The sequence below is a fragment of the Haplochromis burtoni genome, unplaced genomic scaffold (assembly GCF_018398535.1).
Source record: "Haplochromis burtoni strain Fernald_Lab_line unplaced genomic scaffold, NCSU_Asbu1 Contig_12, whole genome shotgun sequence".
NCBI lineage: Eukaryota > Metazoa > Chordata > Actinopteri > Cichliformes > Cichlidae > Haplochromis > Haplochromis burtoni.
The window spans coordinates 674,422-696,144 of NW_024582373.1; the positions used below are offsets into that span (position 1 = coordinate 674,422).

General features: G+C 44.8%; 1 protein-coding gene and 1 long non-coding RNA gene across 6 annotated transcripts in view; one reads left to right on the plus strand and one right to left on the minus strand.

Moving 5' to 3' along the window:
• The window catches only part of arhgap46a (Rho GTPase activating protein 46a), a 30,311-nt gene that overhangs the window by 3,095 nt on the left and 5,493 nt on the right, over positions 1 to 21,723 (minus strand). For 2 of the 5 annotated variants that reach the window (XM_014341021.2, XM_042214658.1), the window contains exons 2-7: positions 15,634 to 16,140; positions 6,068 to 7,499; positions 3,350 to 4,016; positions 3,025 to 3,117; positions 922 to 995; positions 451 to 650 (exon numbers count right to left, since the gene is read on the minus strand). In XM_014341021.2, coding sequence (XP_014196507.1) covers positions 451 to 650; positions 922 to 995; positions 3,025 to 3,117; positions 3,350 to 4,016; positions 6,068 to 7,499; positions 15,634 to 16,140 — 2,973 coding nt within the window. The other 3 variants (XM_005915314.3, XM_042214663.1, XM_042214666.1) reach the window with 3 other exon arrangements.
• On the plus strand, positions 8,694 to 13,986 carry LOC121812468. The gene is made up of 2 exons (XR_006053069.1): positions 8,694 to 8,754; positions 8,856 to 13,986. It is a non-coding gene; the product is annotated as an uncharacterized LOC121812468 (long non-coding RNA).

A 21,723-nucleotide genomic window follows, 5' to 3' on the forward strand; every position in this document is an offset into this window, starting at 1 on the left:
CAAACAACACCCTCCTCAGGAATTTCCCTATGTAGATGTTTCACAGAGAGAGATCTGCATAAAGTATGTTTAGTGAAAAGCAAACGTTTTCTAAACAAGTCAATGCTACAGGATTGCATTTTGCTGGAGAAAACCCTACACAAACACTCGGCTGTGAAGCTCCCACGTGCTTGTAGGCTTAAGCTGTAATGTAAACACATATCATGAAGTATCAAATCAAAACAGTGCTTGTCCTGGGAGTGTTTTTTCTGCTGTCTGTTCTGTGTACTGTGCTCAAGGAGAGAGCGCTGAGAAATACGTGGCTAAAGGAGACCACACACATACGTTTAGATGCACTATACATACAACACAGTGTGCAGATTGGTACATAAGATCCCCTTCTAATTTTCAACACTGCACAGTTGCTGCTCGAGTTGAGGCATGCCATTGACTGAGTTGGGTCTGTCTTACCTGAAGATGCCCTCTGTCTGAGCTCCGCCCAGAGCGAGAACGTACTGGGAAAGCTGAACCTGCACCCAGGGCAGTTTCCTGTCTGGGAAGAGTTCACTCTGCCGCTCCATCACCTCATCCAGAGAACTGCCGAAAAGGGAGGGAGTGACAATAGCCCGTCTGCTGTGGTCGATCTCCTCCAAAGTGGGCTTACGTAGACCCTGGAGGGTGAGAAGGAAGAGCAGGGGGAGGATTTACAACCTGGGTATATCAGGGGCCGTGATACTAATGATGGTTGTGTCTGCAGCTGTGCTACAATGACTGGGTCTGTGTTTATGTCTATACCTGTGACTGTAGGCATACCTGTAATTATGTTTCTCTCTGTGACGCTATCTAAGATGATTCACATCAGACCTTTAAAACTGATATGCCTGAACTTTTATCATGTGGAACTGAAACACCTTGATAGCTCTTTTTATTCTTCTAGCGTACCTTTTTGCCACCGGTGATTGCAACCTTCTGCAGCTTCCGGTGGCAGAACTTGGCATAGGTGCTGATGGGGAGGCCTGTGGGAGAAGGAACAATATGTAAACCCCTTAAGCGTCAGGCATTACTGAACACACAAAATAATAAATGATTGAAATTCTTTCCCAAGCTGTTTTTCCCCACTGATGTCACATAGAGTATCAAAGCAGGCACTGGTAATTGGAGAGACTTGTTGACAGTGTGATTCTGGCATATGGGGATTAAAGCAGGCCCGGCTAAACTGTCAGGCTGAGGGAAGATTTACTGCTGCTGAACAAAAGCTCAGAGTCAAGATCCAGCCCACACATCCAACGTTCAGGTGATTCATCAGCACACACAAGACATAAAGGCCTCTGGAGTGAATAAGAAGCACAGAGGCTTCCCGTATGCTACCTGCCCTAAAGCAGGGTCCAGATCTATTCTGGATGAGAAATGCCTAAAAGAAAAAGCTGATTCAAAAAGCACCTGATCTTCCTAGAAGTTTTCTACACCTAGAGTTCACGAAAGAATAGAGCGCTGATTGTTCAGTCGTTTTTTCAGCTTATAAAAAAAAAAAATCTACATATTTGTGTAGTGTGATAAATACTTAAACTCTGAAGCTCTAGTGCTGTATTCACACTTCGCTCTATCAAAAACCTTAATCAGGCCCAGACTGGACAAATTTACTGACAATAATTTAAAAAGTAACACTTTCCAGTGCATTCCCAAAAATCCCAAGAGTCTACAGATTTATAGCAAACAGGTGACTCCTATGCAAGTTTGCAACTTCTGCTAATCTGCCCACGTCTGACTATAATTATGTCTAATTAGCGAGATCATACCAATAATTTGCCCTTGATCTTGGCAAAGATTGGCTTTCCCCCCACCCCAAACAGTTCCCAACATCAGGGTTCCCAACATTTACAGGAAGAAAAGCAAGAGTGTAGAGCCCCTGCACTGCAGTGAGAAGAAGGGGTTTAAACACTAGCGGTGGTCTATATTTACATCAGACTTGCTGGCATGAAAAACACAACACCCAGGCAACCAAAGCCCGGGAGAAATATGAGCTCATTAAGAGCTTGAGTGTACCGTACCAGGCTGAGAACGGCATGACACCTGTCTACACATAGACTGAAGGGAAACTTAACAACAACAAAAACAGAGTCATTAAAATAAAGAGAAGGCTTATGTCTCGTCTTCGTCATTATTTGCAAAATGCTCCTCCAAGTGCTGGCTGAAAACAGCCCTACTTCTGATCCCAAATGTGTAGATGTTTCCAAGGCCACACTAGGCCAGACCTCAGCTTTAGTTCCCATGTTGGACTCCCACACCTGCTGCTCACAGCTGCTTGTTGAGCTAGTCAAAACACAAAGTGCGTGTTCCAGCTCTGTAACCCGCCACACAAACAGCAGCTTTCTTCATACTGTTTTTCTGCTTGTTGGCGGTCATCGGGATTCTTTTTGGCCATTAGAGTTACTCAGCGAGGTTCAGTGGGCTTTCTCTTTGACCCATTAGTCAGCTTGAGGTTTTCCAGCGTAAAGCCCTGAGTCAGTGAAGTACAAAGCGTGTAGCCGCTGTTGTTGAAAAGATTGGGTTCCTCTCTGGTGACATCATCACCAGAGCTGGCAGTGTGGGTTGGTCTAATGAGGGCACGTGCTGATGAGTAGCTATCCACTTAAAAGGCCGTCTGACAAACAAGTGGCAGGGAGAGAGAGAGAGAGGCCGCTGATACGAATCACAGTGTGGCCAATTGTGTCCAGGGCCCCATGAAATTCTCATCCTACTGTTTTTCAGCTCAACTCTCTAAGAAGCCATTCATGGTGCCGGCAAGTACATCAGCATGTACTCGACCGACAAACTGCACAGTGCTGCATTTTCCATCCCACTCAGAGTGGTCACTCTGCAGGGACTGATATATTTGATTTGTAATGGCTTGCTCTGCTTGGACTCCAGACATGTTTTAAAGAGAGTAGAAAAACATCTTTAAACTTATTCCCCCGCCCTGTCCAAGAGATAACCATGACCAAGTGGGGAAAACTGTTTCAAAAGGTAATATGTTGAACTGAAAGGGACATAAACAAAAAAATGTACCTTCTTCCTCCTCTGTATTCTGTTTTCGCTTCTTTCTGGACTTTGAATTCTTCTTAAGCTTTAGTTCCTGTTGTTCCAGTATGAATTGGGTCACTACGAAACACACACAATAGCAAAGGTCAAATAAATATCAGTTAGATAAAAACAGAGCCAGTAGTAAGATCACACCTCATCATACTACACTTGATCATTTGGACAAAACAGAAATATAATCCGAATGGGAAATAGAAGGGGAAGGAGGAACACATGAGAACTATTAAAAAAAAACAGGAACTACTTTAATCAGACAACACAGGGAGGTACAGAAGAAAGAAAGGTGACCCACCCTGCTGCTCAGTCTGAGACTCACATTTCTTGTCGCTGGTTGGCTCCGTGTGTCTCTGTATGTAGCCTTCCAGGTAACAGCGGAACTTTGGGGAGGGGGCAAAGAAGGCCAAGCTGACGGCCATCAGCTCCCAGCCTGCTGCCAAACTTCTGGGGCTGGAGTTGCCTGTGGTTTGCCTCACCAACTGCACGTACAGTTCGTCCCGCAGCCCCGGCATGTCCCAGCACTTGGTAATGATAAGCAGGGCGCAGTGACGGCGGTCGAGACGTGAGGGCCTGTCTCCCATGTAAGCTTGGACGAGCTTGAACATCTCGCAGGCCTCCTTCCTGACAGCGCGATTGCTGGTGATGAGCATGGGCTTTTTGATGGACCCGCGGTTCCAAGACAGCATGTTGGCGATGGAGACCCGGCGCCGGAAGAGTCCCTGTGTGTGCATGTTGAGATGTTTGCTGGCCCAGTCCTCCATGCCAATGTCAGGAGGTGGGGGCTGCCGCAGGGTGGCGTAGGATAGTTGGTAGGCAGACCCTCCTACTCTTCCACCCGCACCATCACCTCCTTCTGCGTTGTCGTGGTTGGTGGGGCGGTGGGGGCCCAGGGAAGCAGTCCGTCCATCCACCATGCCTTTCTTTCTGCTCTCCAACTGAGCCTGCAGCTCTAGGGTGCTGGCCTGCAGGGAGGACACAGGGTGGACATGGGACAGAGGAAGTAAAGGAGAGAGGATGTGAGGCAAGAGTGCAGCAAATATGCAAACTGTGTGCATGCAGCTGCAGCCTTTGAGAGGCAGGCTGCTTTCTGCCTACTATGCTCGGCTCTGCAGTGCTGGGACTCGAGGGGGGACTGTTGCAGGACTGGCACATTTATTCCCTAATGCCAGCAAAGAACTGAAACAGGAAGAAATCTCCACAAATCCTTATGAACCCTGTCCTGAACAGTAGGTGAGCACGTAGTGGCACCAAAAAACAAACAAAAAAATAATCTTTTTTTAACACTAACCGAGTTACATCTATGCTCTGCACAAGACTTCCCTGTGATCCCTGAGGTTGAGTTCGTGGCCATGTAAATGTGAAAGGAGCACCTTGGCTCTCTTAATACAGGAATCCAGTAACCGACGCATATCCCCCAAACAGCCAAGAACAACACAAACCCTGAGCCAAAATCAAAGCTCAGATTTACTAATGGGACCTAAAAAGCATTGACATGTCTTTAACGAGACCCTGCGGTACTATGGAAGTGATGAGTGCCAGACAAGCTGGGTTTCAGATTTTTGTTTCTCAGTCAAATAAAGCAGGTCTGTGATTTGGCTTTAAAAGGAATCCACTACAGCTTTAAAATAGTACTAGATGAAATGAACAAATTGAATGCTTGATGAAGTAGAGAATACATTTTACTATGTAAAAGACTCATTTTAGTAAATTAAACTGTTTAGTTAACAGACGGATCAGTACAAGGAACAGTGGGAACAGAAAAGGATTGTTTCTGTAAAAATTGTTCCAGTGCATTCTTTGAAAAGAAAAGAACTCTAGCACTACATTTTCTAGAGTAGAGTTTTTGTAATTACACATAACCAGCTATAATCTATGAGTGACATAACAGCAGGTCTGAAGAACATTCCAGGACAGACTTAGGGGGCCTTGGCTGTTGTCAAGCAGACTATAGCTACAGTGGTACCAATAAGCCGTGGTACCAGTCCGCCTCGTAACTCCTTGCCAAACATGGGCCATATGGGCCACAGTGGCTCTCCTTCCTGACCAAGGGAAGCCATGTCCTGAATCTTTCTGGCCTGGCATGGGCCCCAGATGCCCAAGCACAGAGCTGGCATGTGAGTATACAGTACCTGCAGGGCAGGGCAGATGGACGGTGGTAAGAGGATGACAGCTATTGCTGGGATTGTGGCCATTATTGTCAGTGGTGCTCAGCCTGCTCACTGTCAAATGTCCTGGGGACATTTAGGCACTCAAGACTGGAATGTAAGAGGCATTACTCACAAAATCCTCTAATTTCTTCTCAAAGAAATGGATTAGGCCTATTGTTTTCATCCCAGACGCAACCGCTGCATCAAACATTAATCACTGTGGGTTGCAGAGGCGAACTTAAACGGCTTTATATAGAGATTTTAACATTTACGGATGCATGAGGTGTGTGCCTGTTGATTAGAAGAAGCAGACCTTGGAACTGGCTGCTACTTACATTAGTCCAAATAGAGGTCAGAAATTTGTTTTTCCATTTTCACAGCAATTTTTTATGGATACCTTTTAATAAGCCATAAGACCTCATAATAAAAAAAATACCAAATTATGTTTAAAAATATATATAACTGGACCTAATAGTAAAGAAGAATATTACTGCAAAATATTGTCTGTCACTCACAGCTCTCACAGAACATACAAACTTGATGATATAAAAGCAGCAGCTAAATATTCATTTGACAGTGAAACTGATTTATTTTTCCTCCTAAGATATTGATTCTCGACAAATATCAGTAACCAGCGCTCAAACAGAACAAAGCTGAATCCAAGCACACCTGCTGAGGAAAACAGACCACACAAAAACAGTTGATCTCTTAATCAAACAGGAAAGTATCAAAACACTGGATAAGAGCCCTTATCTTACAATCATAAGTAGTTGTTTGTAACAAAATAAACTTTTTGCTGTTTGCGTTACTCATTCACCAACCCACCCACAGACCCACAAATACACACAGAAACATAAGGGGGTTACCTGGGAGGGTGGTCCTGGGGTCTCTGGTGACGACAGGCTGGCCTGGCTATTGACACTCAACTCCAAGGTATCCACCTTTTCATAAGTTCTTTTCTGCCTCCCTGGCATTTCCAGAGGAGTCAGGGCTGGGTTGTCACAGTTACTTGCCCCTTTCATTGTCCGGGGGCCTCCAGTGAGGTCTTCTCGAGATGCACACCTTCCTGCCGACCCCCGTCCCCCTCCTCCTCCGTACCACCTAAGTGAGTCTGCGGGGGAGCGTGTCCGAGCTACAACAACCCTCTCCCCCATCTCTGGATCCAGCCCTGCTCTCACCTCTCTCATTGTGTTGGAGCGACTTACCACCTCCCTCATTTCGGCCATCAACCTCTCATTGAGGGCGCACAGCTCCCCACTGCTGCCTACTGACCCTGGCCTACCTCCTGCACCACCACCGGCTCCCACCCTTCTCCTGCTCTTTCGCCTGAGACTCGGGGAGGGGCCAGTGGAGTAACCAGAGTCTTGATAGTTTGCTGTGGCCTGCGGGGTCGAGGAGGGGAAGTCCTGAGAGGCCTGGCTGCTCTGCCTGCTGTGCCGAGCCTCCATGGCGCGCTGCACAGTGGCCTCCAGGACCCGCCAGCTTTGTTTCTTGTCCAGTGAACTTGGGCCTGGCGTTCCTGGTTCCCTGTCCCTTAACTGACCTCGACCCTGCTGTAAAGAGTGAGTGTGGGGATGTGGATACGGTTGAGGCTGCGTCAATACAGGGTCTTGCCTGGAGGTAGGTGAAGGGGAACGCGTGGGCACAGGAGAGCTGGATAGAAGCCCCTGTTTGGGGTCCACGTTGACCATGTGCTTGATACACTCCAGGCCAGCTGGGCTGTAGTCGGAAGCAGAAGGATTTCTCTTGTGTCTGGACCCTGGATGAGATGAAGCAGGTTGCTGGAGGAGTCTGGGTTTCTGGAGACTATGGGTAGGTGTCAAACGAGACAGAAGTTGTCCATTGTACAAGTGTGCCCCCTCCACCTCCATGTCTGTGGGGGGTTCATCATATATAGGGCACTCCGAAACTGGCTCATCATAGATTGGAGCAGTGCAGCCATAATGGGGAGAGACGGGGCGTGGTGTGCTCGTCTGTGACCTGTGAAGGAGTGGACTGGGATGGCTACTGTCTGACGTCACCAAACAAAAGCTGCCGTTGCTGGCTTTTCTCAGGTGATGGGCCTGACGTGTGTCACCTGTCATTTTGCCGGAAGGGGCTGTTTTATATCCCTGTGCAGAGCTGAACTGTCCCCCTTGGGCCTTGTTGCAGGAGGTGTGGAGGGTGAAGGTATTGGCTTTATTTTGCTGGAGGTTTTGCTGGATTGCTGGGTTGGGCTGGGTGCGGCTCATGCTGTTCACCTTCACCAACATGGCTGCCTTAGAACCAGGTGTTGGCTGCCATCTTTGAGAAGTATCCCTGAAAAGGGGAAAACATGCACACAATGAGAAAACATGCACACAATGAGATCAGACAAATAATCAAGTCTAAATATAAACCCAAACATCAAGAGGCAGTAAAAATCATGTAATCATATGTATGCAGTCATACAGCCACTGGCTAGGTTTCCTCTACTCTGAAATATTCACTGCTGACAGGGCTGGGAAAAAAATCTGCAGCAATCCACACATTCTTCTCCAAACATTTCACTGACCTCCAAATACTTAACTCCATTTTTAGTCTGGCAGTCATAATAGCCATGCCAAAGCATGAGACAATAACTTTAGTGTGTGTTGTAGCTAAAGAGGCTAAAAATAATGACTCTCTGAACATATTTCACTGAAACACATCCATTCCTCCTCACGCTTGTCTCAGATGTCTGGAGAACATAGTAAGTTCAGTTATGTGTAATATTTGATATTTTTAAGTCTTGAAAAACATTTGAAACACTAGAAAAGCAACTGTGACCATGGGAAAAGAGGTTGATCTGAGAAAAGTCAGGATTGCAGCAGTGGGCAGATGATATCTTGACTCGGGTTCAAAGTGCAACTTACTTGAAGCTGAACTTGGCTGAGAGGCCAGGCTAACTTATAAACCAATGACCCACTGCTAATCCCAGCAATGTAAAACAATCTGCCATCAATCTGGTCACACTGTTCTGGTCTGCTGCTGCCTCATAATCTTCCACAGTAATCAGGACTTTTCATTCCACAGTTGATCAGAAACTTGCCCTCTTAAACCAGTGAGCGTCTAAAGCCGGCACTGTTGCACATACATGCATGCTTGGACACAGACGGTGCCTGGTCCGAGGAAGTCATGTGTAGCAACGCTAAACAAACAAGCTCAGAGTATCTTCTTGCTTAATCAATGTTCAAAGAGGTAAATAAGTTTAAAGGCAGGCAAAGAACACTTACCCTCCTTTCCTTTAATCACTATTTAAGATTCAGCGGGGTAATTGATTACATCAAAGCTAATCGCCTTATGTCCCGGTAAATCCAACACAAACGCAGATCAGTGGAGAGACAAAACCAATGTTCGATGGCTTCCCTTTTCCAAGTGTACTGGGACTCAGAAGAAAGTCTGGCTGTAACGGCAGGAAGAGGACGCAGAGGGAGGAGAGAAAGAGGCAGAGGGACCCCCCCCTCTCCACCCCACAACTCTGGAACAATACTTAAACGATTCCCCTGAGGTCCTCCAGCCAACGGCAAACTTCCTTTAGTTCTCCTAGCTACAGGTCAGTCCTCTCTCTCTTTAGACCCTGTGCCACCCTCCTCTATAGTGTGAGTCACACCATCTCAGCCTTTTGAATATAAACTTGTTTTCATCTTTGACCAGTCCCACAGACTCACCATGCGTGCAGAGCCTGTAAACAGCTGGGACTCAGCCACCTGGCCCCAGTGTCTGCCCCCCACGACCCAAGCACTGACGGAGGGAACGCCACAAGACCTCTGCCTTCCCAAAAACAATCGAGACCCTTTACAGCCTAAATAAAAGACTCACAGACAGACACGTGTGAAGACGAGCTCTGATGGATGAGAATCACCCCACACCACTCAGTGGTGACAAGGTGACAGCTGTAAACATGTGAAACCCCTGTGTGTGCTCTTTGAAACAGTCCGTGTTTTCTCACTCTGGGGGAGGTGACACAAAAATGATTGCCACCTCAGCACGTGACACACAGGTGACGGTTTAGCACTGGTATGCTGTAGCAACACCTCTCACACATGAAACAGAGCTTTTATCACAACTGGTCTTCGTATATACACCAGTCTAAAACATTAATCTGTCTTCTGTATTCCTTCTGGGAGAGTCACAAACTTAATGAGGATTGACTCTGACATAGTAGTGACCACTACTTCCTGCCTGGGGAGGTTTGGAGAGAGGGTTTCTCCATATACAATACAAACAGGAAATGCCTAATGCAATGTTCACATGCTGTGCCAAGGCCGGAAGAGGGCTTATAAAGACTTTCTAATACGTCTGACTTTATAGATGGAAACCAAATAATCTTTAGACCTAAGCAGCCCTGTACACTTTTCTTTATCTTCATGGTCAAAAGCCAACTTTATGTCAAATAAAATATTACCCTTTACTCCTGTATCCACACATTCAATAAAACACAACAACCTCTGATTAATTCAGCAGCATCCTTTCCCTTGTGGATTAAAACAACTGCTGACAGTTTGTAGAAGTGAACAACTGTCAAGATAAAAATAACAACAAAAATAAAAGCGAAACCTATCAGTTCTCTTGGCTAAGCTCTTCTTTCTTTTTTTATTTGCCTGCTATTGTTCCACCCAGGCTCAGAAAAGGTGTAGTACATGCATCGTGTGCTGCCCTGGCGCATTATGTTAGATGCCAACAGGGTTCGGTGCGACAACCATCAAGTTCGTGCGGAGGCTCAAACTCCAATAGAAAAGCTGTACAGTGCTTTCCATCTCTGTTTAAAACCCTTAATCTCATTACACAACTCCAGCATTTGCATATCAAAACAGCTCTAGTGAACTAAAGTATGAATATGACATCTGAACCAAATGAAAGACAAACACAGTAAAATTGTGAGAAACTACAACAGCAACAACTGGCTTAAATGGGAAGACTTTTGCTGGTGATGGCTGAGGGTTGAACAGACCAAGAGAGAATAGTGTGAGCATGTGTAAATGAGAAGGGGTGGGGATTAGTCGTGGGAGAGTGCAGCAAGGGAATGAGCGGGAAGGCTAGAATTCCTCAGGGCTCATTTAGGGGCCTTTGTGGCATTGTGGGGGAGCCTAACACAATGCATGACTGTGCCATCGTCAGGGAAACGCCTCTGTCAACGACAGCCATTGAGATCAAGAAAGGGGAAGATAACGACCCATCTTCCACCTCTAGTCATTCGGGCTCTTACGTAACACTAAACAGGCCTGGACCTCATTTGAACAACAATCAAAGTTGTTTAAAAAGGGTGTGTTGCCTGCTGGTAGCCTGCTGGTCAGGTGTTTACTGAACATTAGCTGCAGGAGGGGATTATGCACAGCAATTTATCACAGTTGTTAGAAAGACATTATAATCATCATTGGGAGTGTAAGAGCTCTCTAGATTTATTAGAATCTACCAGTGTTTGCAAACAGGGAATTTCCATTTCAGCTACGTCATGGGCACAAAAGATAGCTGCATGCGACGCATGTTAACACATGAATAGCATACTGAATGCATTTGAAAGCCTTTCCATCAGTTAGCAGGTGAGACTTACAAGAAGACAGAGATATGTAAAATAACACAAGGTTATTTTATTCTGCCTTTGTGAAAACAACTGCATAATCTGACCTGGGAAACAAATCAGCAAATTTGAATAAGTGTAAGCAGCTCTTTTGCCTCCCCCATATACACAGTCCAAGACACCCCTGTCACGTTTCTGAATACTAACATTTGTCCCTGTGATCTTCTGTGCTGCTACGGGAACACGGCTGTCAGGAGATCCATTTCTCTTTTCTTTTAAACATAGACTAACAGTTGTTGGAAAAGCCATCAGCTGAGTCATTTTGCCGGATATGGATTTGGAAGTTCTTATATTCCTCCTGAGAATAGTGGGGGTCTGAAAAGCACGGGTTATTATTAACATTGGCTGGACAGGAAGAGGAAATGAGGTCGCACAGGCCAAGCTTCTGCTACACAAACACCTCGGAGCACAGACCAATGGGATCACTGCGATCTGCGTGGAGGAAGGAAACTAAAAAGACAAAGATTCGCAGAGGACAATGCTGTATCCACTACGTCAGGGTTCAAAGCTCATTCTACGTCCCGCTTGTGAATAGTCCATCATATAAAAAAATAATTAAATTAACACACATGAAGAGCAAAGCTTTAAGCATTTCACTTCCTACAAGATACCTTCAGAGAGCCCAGTTGTCCTGAAACAGCTGAAGTGACACACGTCCCTACTATGAACCAAGACGCCTACCAGCTGTGTCCGTCTGTGGCTCTCGAAGCCTGAACTAATGGGGAGTGCCGGGATAGGTCAAAGGACAACCACTAGATTCGTTCTGAGGGGAAAGTGTAAGGCCAAACCCAAGTAAATTCCAGAGAGACTCGCCCCAGGAATTTGAAAGTATATCTGCGACTCCTTTTCTGAGGAGGAGTCAAATTATAGCACAGCGTGTATGACATTATTAAAACAGCTGCCTGTTCACACATCTAAACACACACACAGACCCTTTCATAGTCAGTCTCTAACAGTAAAAGATCAGAGTGATAAAATAAAGTACTATAGTGGAAACTCTTTAAGCAAAAAACCCAACAACCCATCTTTGATATTTCAAGTCATCTGAGAATCTGAGATAGTCAGAATTATGCCTGAAGCAGCTCACATGTGCTGCCTTGAGTTCTTTATGAAAACAGTCAAAATATACCATCACAGAACCCGAGAGGAAAGTTAACATTAAAAGGAAGGCTTCAATGATATCTCAAACAGAGCAAGAGAGACTTTTGAATAAACTGTGTCAGCGAGACACACAAGACTAGCACTGTGATTTAGTTCAAGAAAGCCATAAACGTATGGAAAACACAGAAGGAAACCGTAAGAGAACGAGCGTAGAATAAAACTAAACAAGCACCCTGTCGATGCTAACCAGACCAAAGTACAGGATTACAAGTTCAACCTTTTTCCCCACAGTATTACTTTTATGTAGATGTGGGAAAAAAAGAGAGAAAACCTTTATTGTTACAGGCAGACTTACAACACCATCTGCAAAAATCTTTAAAAAAAAAAAAAGAGCTTACCACACCACGAGTGTAGAGATGAAACAAGTCTGTCCAGTATGTATGTTGTGGCTACATCCTCACAGTGGCAGGAGATGAAAAGCATAAGGAGCTTCTGCTCTGGCAGTCAACAGGCACACAATGTGTGACTCATTAAAAAACTTAAAAACGTTATCGACCCTATAAGACGTCTCCTCATTTCCTAAATAAACCCACTGGTGATTTCTCCCACATGATTCACTGCCAGTGAGTCACAACTATATGAGGGGAAGCCGGTTGTGCTTTTAGCCTTTTTATGCTTTTTGCTTTTGAGTGTGTGGTTAATTTTGAAAAAATCCCTTTCAACAAATTCCCAACACAAAGTGAAAGAGAAATTTAAAGAAAACGTTTCCAGTTCCGTTTTTCACTTCTCGTCAGTTCATGGGGAATATTTTTAAAAGTTGGTCCCCTGGCTTCCTGAAAATAAATCAGACTACAAGAAACCCAACATCCCTTTAAGTAAAGTCAGTGCACACTCGTAAAAGCAGCTGTGCCGACTCCTCTTTGATGTGTAGAAGCTTTGGTATAAGCTTGAACATAACTGCGTACACTCTGGTACTCAGATAGAAAATGGCATTTTTCTGCATCTTCACAAATCCAAAGCAAGGAAAGGCGACTTTTAAGTGTCTAATGTCAACGTGACATGCTTTGACTGAATTGCTGGTGCACCGCTATATCATTACAGGGCTAAATGAGAGGGCACATTCAAGTTATTGGGCGTTCTTCTCTAGTCAGCATACCTACACTTCCAGCTCAGAGAAAGCGTTCAGTTGACTGAGGGGATAGCGGGGTTTTAAGAGAAAGCCTTTGTTCCTATTAGTGGTCTATTATACACCCCAGGGTGGCACGAGAGGCAAAAGAGTGCTGCGACCCTGATGTGAACCACCTCGGTTCATTTCTGGGTTGTCTGGCTGTCACGTGTCCTCTGCAGACTTATAACATCTTCCCAACCTCAGCAGGTCTCCTCCATGGAGGGAGCCCACACACATACACTCAGGTCGCACACACTTTCTAGAGTCAAATCTCCCACACATGTTACCTGGTTAATGACAGCACAGACCTGCACATGCATTAAACAGCTAAGTGAAATTCAAGACAGATGTTTTAAGCCATCTGGTATATGACACCTTTGTCTGCTGCATCATGAAAAGAGATCAGTTAGTCACGCCTTCCTGGCCATAACTGAAAGTAGTTGGCATGTTTATCTCTGAAGAGCTCGGTACTTCCCAGATGAGCTCTAGACTAAAACACTTTTAAAAAAAATTCCCATGACATGTGATAAGACTCGGCCAATGAGTAACAAATTGGGCACGCAGGTAGTTAGTTCATGTGCTTTCACTTCCTATGATCACAAACTAAGAAAAATACAGATATGAGCCACACAGTAAGAGGAAACTGCATCTATCAGGCTGGAATAATATTATAGTACAGGGTGTGTTGTTTGAAAACTTTGGAAACTATTTTGAACAGATTTATTAATAGCTTGAAAAAAAAGCCCACCAGCAGTGGAAAAACTGGAACAGACCCATCTCTGCAATGTATAGCATTGTTTTCAAAGGTCAGAAGTGAATAAAAACCCTCTGAAAAAGAAGAAAACTATGATGCAAAAACAGACTTAACGCAATGAACGCAACGTCTTAGGAAAGTGACAAGTTGTGACAGGAAGGAGAATGGCAAGAAAGGGAGAAAACAAAAAAGATGGGTGTTAGATAAACTAGCTAAGCTCAAACTTTGGGTTGCTCGTTTATGGTGAAAAACAACATTCAGATTTGTTCAATATGTGCGCCAACATTTAAAACAATTACCAATCCCTTTCAGAGGTTCATACATTTAATGAGCTTAAAAACATTACTTTTAAGAGCTTATTTCCTCAAACTTGAAAGAAAATTCATATGAAAATAAATGGAAAAAAGTTAAGAGACCAGCAGAGGAGATCTGTGATTGTGGACAGAAGCCACATTGTGAAAATAAATGTGGTACAATAATCACTTTATCTCAATTATCTTGTTTTCAAAATACTTGAAATCCAGGATAAAATTTCATGACATGACTCCAACCCAACTCAAACCACTGTGACTCCCCCAACTCTTCTCACACATTTCTTCCTGTCATTATTAATAAAGTGCACCACTAATTGAAAACAAGCATCTCTCCGAGTTTGTTTTTATCCATTTTGAGTTGTCACATTCTACCCTCTTTGTGTCTTTTGTCGTGGTTTCTCATTACCTGCTAAGAGACACAGGCTGGTGAGCACGTGATGGGCCATATGGCTAAGTAGGGTATCAATCCCCAGTGAGCTAAAGACTCCTGATCCTAACTCGGCTGAACACAGCTGGCCAGTGTTTTAAGAAAGACAGAAAGGGTTCTGGGAAAGGTTGAATCACTGGGGCAGAGTGGGACCCTGTGAGGAGTTTTAACACTGCCCACACACAAAAAACAACGGGGCCGCCAGCACTGCCGTTCAGCAGCAACGCTTAACTAATTAGTTTCCCCACCAGCTTTAATTACTCTTAAAGGGTCAAAGGAGCAAACTCCTGAAGGCAAAAGTGTGGCAGAAGCAAAGCCTAGAGCCACAGAAACCTGACAGGGTCAACCTTGTTTACAAGCAGTTCGAATATAGTGGCTCTGCTTGTTATTAACCACAGACAACACTCTCTCACATGCCTCTCATGCATGCACGTAAGAGACGTTACAGTCTATGATAACCAGGGGCTGAAATTTGTTTTAGGAAAATGAAATGAGGGCTGGGGCAGAGAGGAGCAGAGCGCAGTGGAGCAGGGTGGCGGTGAGCGCACAGAAGGACACTAAGATGGCCTCAGTGGCCATGTGCCAGGGGAAACAGAAGTGGCATGTGTGGAATCCAGCTTGGAGGGAAGAGACGGTGGTTTGGATGAGGCCACAAAGCAAAGCACATGATGGGGTCTCTGAATGACTTACTGTTAGGGCCCGTTCTGCACCAGTAACCCTAGCGTGAGGGGAAATGTCATGCTCTGTAATATAACTGACCATTTTCCCCATTTGGTAGCGATTTGCTGAAATGGCTGAGCATGGTTCACAGGCAATACTATGGAAACATGGGACATATGGAATGTTCAGATAAGTGAGAATGAAAACAAGAAAGCAGTTTGAGTCCAGCCCAAGTGGTCAACAGTCAAAATAATCCTGCAAGTTCTCATAGCATAACCGTTTGAAAGCCTTTACAATTGGGTATGGCACATGCACTGATGGCTATCACATTGCACCACTTTTCTCTAGGTAATATGAGCCGCTAATGATTAAGCACAATTCTCTTTCCAGACATGCTGTAGAAGGCTACTTAAGGTTTAGTCAGGCTTACCTCTGCGGGTCTTTACCACCATCTGTGCTGTGTTCGGTGCTGCTACCATCTCCCTGAGATCTGCTGTCTGCTGCCAGGTCCAGCTCAGGGTTGGCAGTTTCGTCGTTGGACTCCAAGGCTCGAGGGAGAGGGCTGTCCCTGTCCCGCTCAGGTAGAGGGGTGCAACGCCCCTGGCTCCCTACGCTGCTGACACTCCCTGAGGTCCCATGGTGGTGCCTATCCACACCCGCTCCAGGCTGCCTGGCCTCGCTGCATCGTTTCATGGCCTGCAGCTGGGAGAGGGGCACTATATCAGCTCCCTGGGGTCGATGCCAGACTGTGCGGCGTCCTGCGGAGTTGTAGTAGTAGAAGCGGCCACTGTGGGGGTCAAACAACTCCCACCACTGGTTGCCGTCTGCCTGGCGGACAGAAACACCAGGCGGAGGATCCCAGCCGCATTCGCCAGTGGTTAAATTCACATACATGCGCTCACCGGAGCGTGGCTCCAAGATCTCCACCCAATCACAGCTGAAAAGAAAAGAAACAAAAGCACAGAGAGAAAAGCTGTTATTAGATGCTTAAAATGGCAACAGATCACCTACAGGATATGAGGACATATTAGAGGCCACATGCCTGAGTACTAATCAACTCGACAAGCAGTAAACAACTCGCACTGTTTGACAGACGAGAGGCTCGAACCTGCCCACTTGTCCATATGGAGACTGTGTTAATGTCCCTGTTCCCTACATGCATCCATCTGTATGTGTGTGTTAGCGGTGATGTCATCTCTATGCAGTGGAGCGGCAAAAGCGATGGCGCAAATATGTATGTCCCGAATAAGGAGACAGGTGGACATACTCAGTGAGGCACCAGGCACGGAGTCAGCAGGGCCCAAAGAGAACCATACGCTCCGAGTGCTACTAACGCAAAAACCACAAAGCTCAACTACAATCACAGACTGACAACAGCCAGCTCAGCACAACGCACGCAGACAACGAAAACAGAGACAGTGCAGAGAAGAGGGAGGGGGCAGAGGCAGAGAGAGAGAGAATCAGAGTAAAAGACAGCCCTGTTTGCATAAAGTAATAAGGCAAAAGGGTACAGATTAAGAGGAAAACAGATTACATATGCAGAGACCCTGAACTGAATTTCAGTGAAATGACAGGACACTACGTTAACGAGTCGGACACTGAAATAGTATTAACATGCTACATTAAGCTTATGTGGTGTAGCTACAGTACCTACATAAAATCAGCGTCTATAAATAAGTCGGACCTTAGCTCGCTGTTTCTATATATCCAGGTCATGCAACTCTTTAGTGAGCTAGTTTATGTCTCCTTTGATCTAGTTCCCCAAAGGAGACCTTAACTGTGTCAGCAAATCCATGTGGGAACAGGAACGCTACAAACAGCCACGAGGAGACCGTTACCAAGGTTCAGCATCACAGTAAACGTCTAGACGAGAGCCAAAGGAAGGACTCAAAATAAACTCACAAGGCGCCTTTTTCTTCTTGTACTGAGCACTTGAGGGTCCTGGCAAGGTTAGGTCTTTTCTATTCTTTAGTGTCCCACCTAACACTAGTCTAGTATCTTTGAGAGCAAAGTATCAGTTGGGGAGGAATTAGTGTCACAACAATCTGGTAGAGGCTTGGATATTTTCCCAGCTTTCTTAGGATAGAAAAGCTTTTCTTCTCCCTGTCACGGTTGTTAGAGGTACGACTCCACCATCCAGGCTACCTGGGATGATCAGAGCAGGCAAGAAGCTTAGCAGGGATAAGACTGCCTACAATGTTCACCAAATATCCACATTTGCTTCAAGGCGCCTGCCAAAACAACCCTGTGTGCAACCCTGTCTCAGAAACAGAGACAGAGGAGCACGGTGCCAGGCAGCTCTGCCACATTTACAATGTCACCCAGTTGGCCGAAACTCACTGGGACGAACAGCTGTTCCCTGTTAACACTGATGTACCTGTTCATCAAGCATAACGTATCAATCACTCTCTTATGTGCTGCCAGAAGGAGCCACAGGCTCTTCATATCTTGATTTAACAACCAGGTAAACATAGAAAGGGCATGGAGAGACTATAGGAGCCTTCCACATACTCTCTTCCCATGTGTCCCAGTGCTTTATGCTGGGAAACCATCTGGTCCAATCCTTCACAGCAGTCAAGCAGCGCTAACCTTAGTCCACTCAACAAGCAGGTTCTATTTATACAGCATTTTAACTCTACCTGAGATCAGAGCAAGCAGAAACTCAAAAAAAGGGAAAAAGACACGACTGTATAGAGCAGGGAACTGACTACAGTGTGTCTCCCCACAACGAGACGCAAGTATTACAAAATTATTTTCTGAGCGATGAGATCCACAACACTTAATGGGCGGGAAGCCTTGCAAATAATGGGGGCATTCAAAGCAGAGGCCAAACAGTCAATACCACCCCACACATACCAGAGCCTTCATCCTTTCACTGCTCCTGTCTGTATTCCAAAAGAGGCGTTCCCAAACCGAGAAACTGATCTTCCCATGCCGCATTCCCTGTTATTCAGTTCGGTGTTTGTCATTATTCTCTGTAAATGGAGTGTTTGGATGCAAATAAACCTATTTCTTACAAACTGCTGAGTTTCAAGTAACATGTTTCACGTAAGCCGACACGGCATTTTTGTGTGTGTGTGTGTGGGTGGGGTTATCTCCCAGTGTACCACAGCTGTGATGACGGTGAAGTAACCAGCATGGGATTTTGCATAATGGCCTGCATCCTACACACCCTGACAGGACACGAGGGTTTCATGGTGCACTGTGAACACCATACATGACAAGTTAAGCAGCACGGGGTGTAGCTGTTTCATAAGGACTGTTCCCTCTGGGTAAATAAACAGCAGTTAGAGCTGAGAGCGAGCCTGCTGTGCTCTGTTGACACGACCTGATAAGCAGGAAGAAGGGCCGTGTTCAGGTTTTGAAATCATTTTGGGGAGCACTCAGAAAACAGAGACACAGCCGTTACCTGGGTTTGCCTAATACAATGGCACTTTTCTTCAGTGGGACATACCAGGAGTGAGGTCGAAACACTTTGATTTCTCACTAAAATGAATGAAAATGAATATTTATTCACTTGCACCAAAGAAAAACTTAAAAAAAAAAAGAATAAAAGTGGACCAACTAACATTAACAGGATCCTCTTTGATACACATTTCTGGTGAAAAGTTGCTTTATGTGGTGCCATGTAAATCAATCTGTGCCTGCACAGCTTTATGTGGTCTTTCTGCAGAAGAAGCAGACAGAAAAGTATAGAGCATGACTCTCCAAACAACTGAGGCAATCTGCCTCACGCTGTAAATGTTCATAAATGGTTTGGAATGCAGTCTGCACAAGCTCAGTGAAGTTTAACTCCAAGAGGAATGTTTTATATTGATCTAAAATTAACTTGTTACACACATGGACCTATGACTAAAGCATACAGCACCCGGTTTACCTCTGGGGAGACTCAATCTAATTGAAGCAGACCTTTATGCCACAGGCCCGTGTTATGACTTTGCGCACTCTGTAACCAGGAGTTGACTGCATTCAGTAAACACTTTTTGGTGGGGTTAGATTACAGATTGCAACATAAAGAATAGTGTTCATGGACAGTCTAAGGTGCCTGGAAAGAAAGCGACTGGACCTTTTTACGTTTCTTAAAGACGGTTCACCCCTCATTCAAGAAACTTCTATTCCTCATAAATAGACTTTTTAAACTGCATCGGTTTGCCTCTTCACGTGATGCCCATTGGCAGAAAGTTTTGTGAAAATATATGAAAAATCAAGTATGAAATTCCTCATCCTTTATATTCCGATGTGTGATAACACATTACAAGGTCTCTGTCTCCCATGAGGAGTCTAGGAGGACCTTCAGGAGCCTATGGTTATCCACAGTAACTAAGAATAAAACTTGTCAAAGTGTGAATAAAGACTATGCAAACATAGCCCACCACAGAGACCAAGAGGCCAAACCCGAAACACGAAAACACCTTCTTGACCATCAAGTCGCTCACATTCACATAGTGCCAGTGGCTTTTTTTTTTTTTTTTGAAGGAGAACTACTACATCTATCATCCATCATCCACAATTTACAGTCATCTCCCAAAATAACTAGAACTGAGAGCGGTTTCCCAGAGTTAGGGAAACAACAGAATATAGCTCATGGAATCTGCCCCATTGTTCAAAGGCAGCGCCAAAGTGTAAATGGCACGTTTCCCAGCAGCGGTAAACACAGAGGACTGGACAATGCATTCACTGGAAATGGGGCAGCAAGCAAACCTTGTGTCATTGTGCAGCTTTGGGTTTCAAACAAACTCAAATGCTAGTGTGGTTGTTGATTTCATCAGAAAGATAAACCATATAGAAAGGAGAAAAGATTGTTTTCCCCGGGTGGTGGAGAGTTTAGACTAAGCGTTGTGTCATCAGATAATCTCATAACGACTGAAATGCTGTTTTATGCTTCTGTGCTATTGTGGCATTCCTGATGGAGCGATAGCACACCTTCAGAAACACGGTGCTAAGTGAAGGTTTTAGTGAAATCACTGGTCCATAAACTAGACAAAACTAAGATAACAACCCAGTGAGACAATTATGCTCCCATCTATCACGCTGTACTCTTAAAAGGTAACCGCCAACCTTTTTCAGCAACCAACTATTCTGAGCTGCTGCTGCTCTACTGTTCCTTGTGGACTGAAGCAGGCGGAGCGCTCGCACAGGGCCTGCCATTCATCTAGGAAACCTTACCACTCCGGTCACAGCAACAAGTGCCAAGGTCCCCCCTTGCCGGTATATTTACAGAGCTGCTCTTTCCTATTTAGAGACATAAAACATCCTTTCTCCTCAGATACTGGCATAAAAATAAGTCCTCACTCTGCAGAAAGGAAGAAATTCAAAATCACTTGGCTGCACACACCCAAAACTATAAACCTAAGTCTGAAAATGCTGTGAGGTTGGATGAAATGTAAATAAAAATACAAGGCAATGATTTGCAAATCTCATGGCCCATATTTTATTCACAACAGACCACAGAAAGCATTAGATATTGAAATCGACACCTTTAAAAAAAAGCATATGAAAAATGCAACACAACTCATTTCAGGATATAAGGACAAAGCCATGTTTAGGACTGTGTTATATCCCCGTCTTGAGAACTGAAGAGACCAGCTGCTGGACATTTGGGAGAGGAAAGATGTCGCATTATCTGATTGAGGCTTCTAGATGCTCAACTGTCCTGGGGTCTTCTTTTGTGTCTGACCTGCACAAACTCATATTTTTCATTTCATAATGTGACAAATGTTTTCAAGTGGTGACAGGTCTGGAGTGCAGGCAGGCCAGTGCAGCACCCAGACTTTTTTACTATGAAGCAGTTGTGTGGGAATAGGTGCAGTGTGCAGTTCAGCATCGCCTTGCTGAAATATGCAGTCTTGCCTGAAAAAGATGTTCATCTAGATGGGATGTTTTTGGCAGGTCAGTAAATTGGCCTCGAATATTCTTTACTTCAGAGAAACTCTAAGATGGACATTTTATACCTAATAATGTTAACTGGCAACAGGTTAGTTACAAAATGTTGCTCCAGTTGTTTCCAGTTAGGTATTCAGCTTTTTCCTCCCATCCCATCCAATTCAGAATGAGCCATTTCTGTTCATTTAATTTTTTGGGGTTTATTGTGAATAAAATATGGGTTTATATCATCGCATTCTTTTTTTATTTACACTTCACAAACACTCCCAAACTATTTCAGAATTGGGTTAGTATTAAACATTTTGCAACTGTGAGAAATCTCTGGTGATTTACTGATACAGAGCAAGCAGAGGCCTGTACCTCAATATAATGCATGGAGGGACCTGCCAAAAGACTTGTTTGATTATGTATAAACCATGTACAAAGTCTATTCAGCAATGCTGCTAGGCAACCTGCTTATCTAAATATTGTAAAACAACAGCAGCGACACGAGCCGACTGCTAAGAGCTTGGCTGGGTTTCCAGTAGCTGTAACTAACAGAGAACGTAACCATAAACCGGGCACGTTGAGTGCTGTACCACTTTCCCCGTACGAAGCAACTTAAACACGTGCAACTACAACAAAACTCAGATCAAAC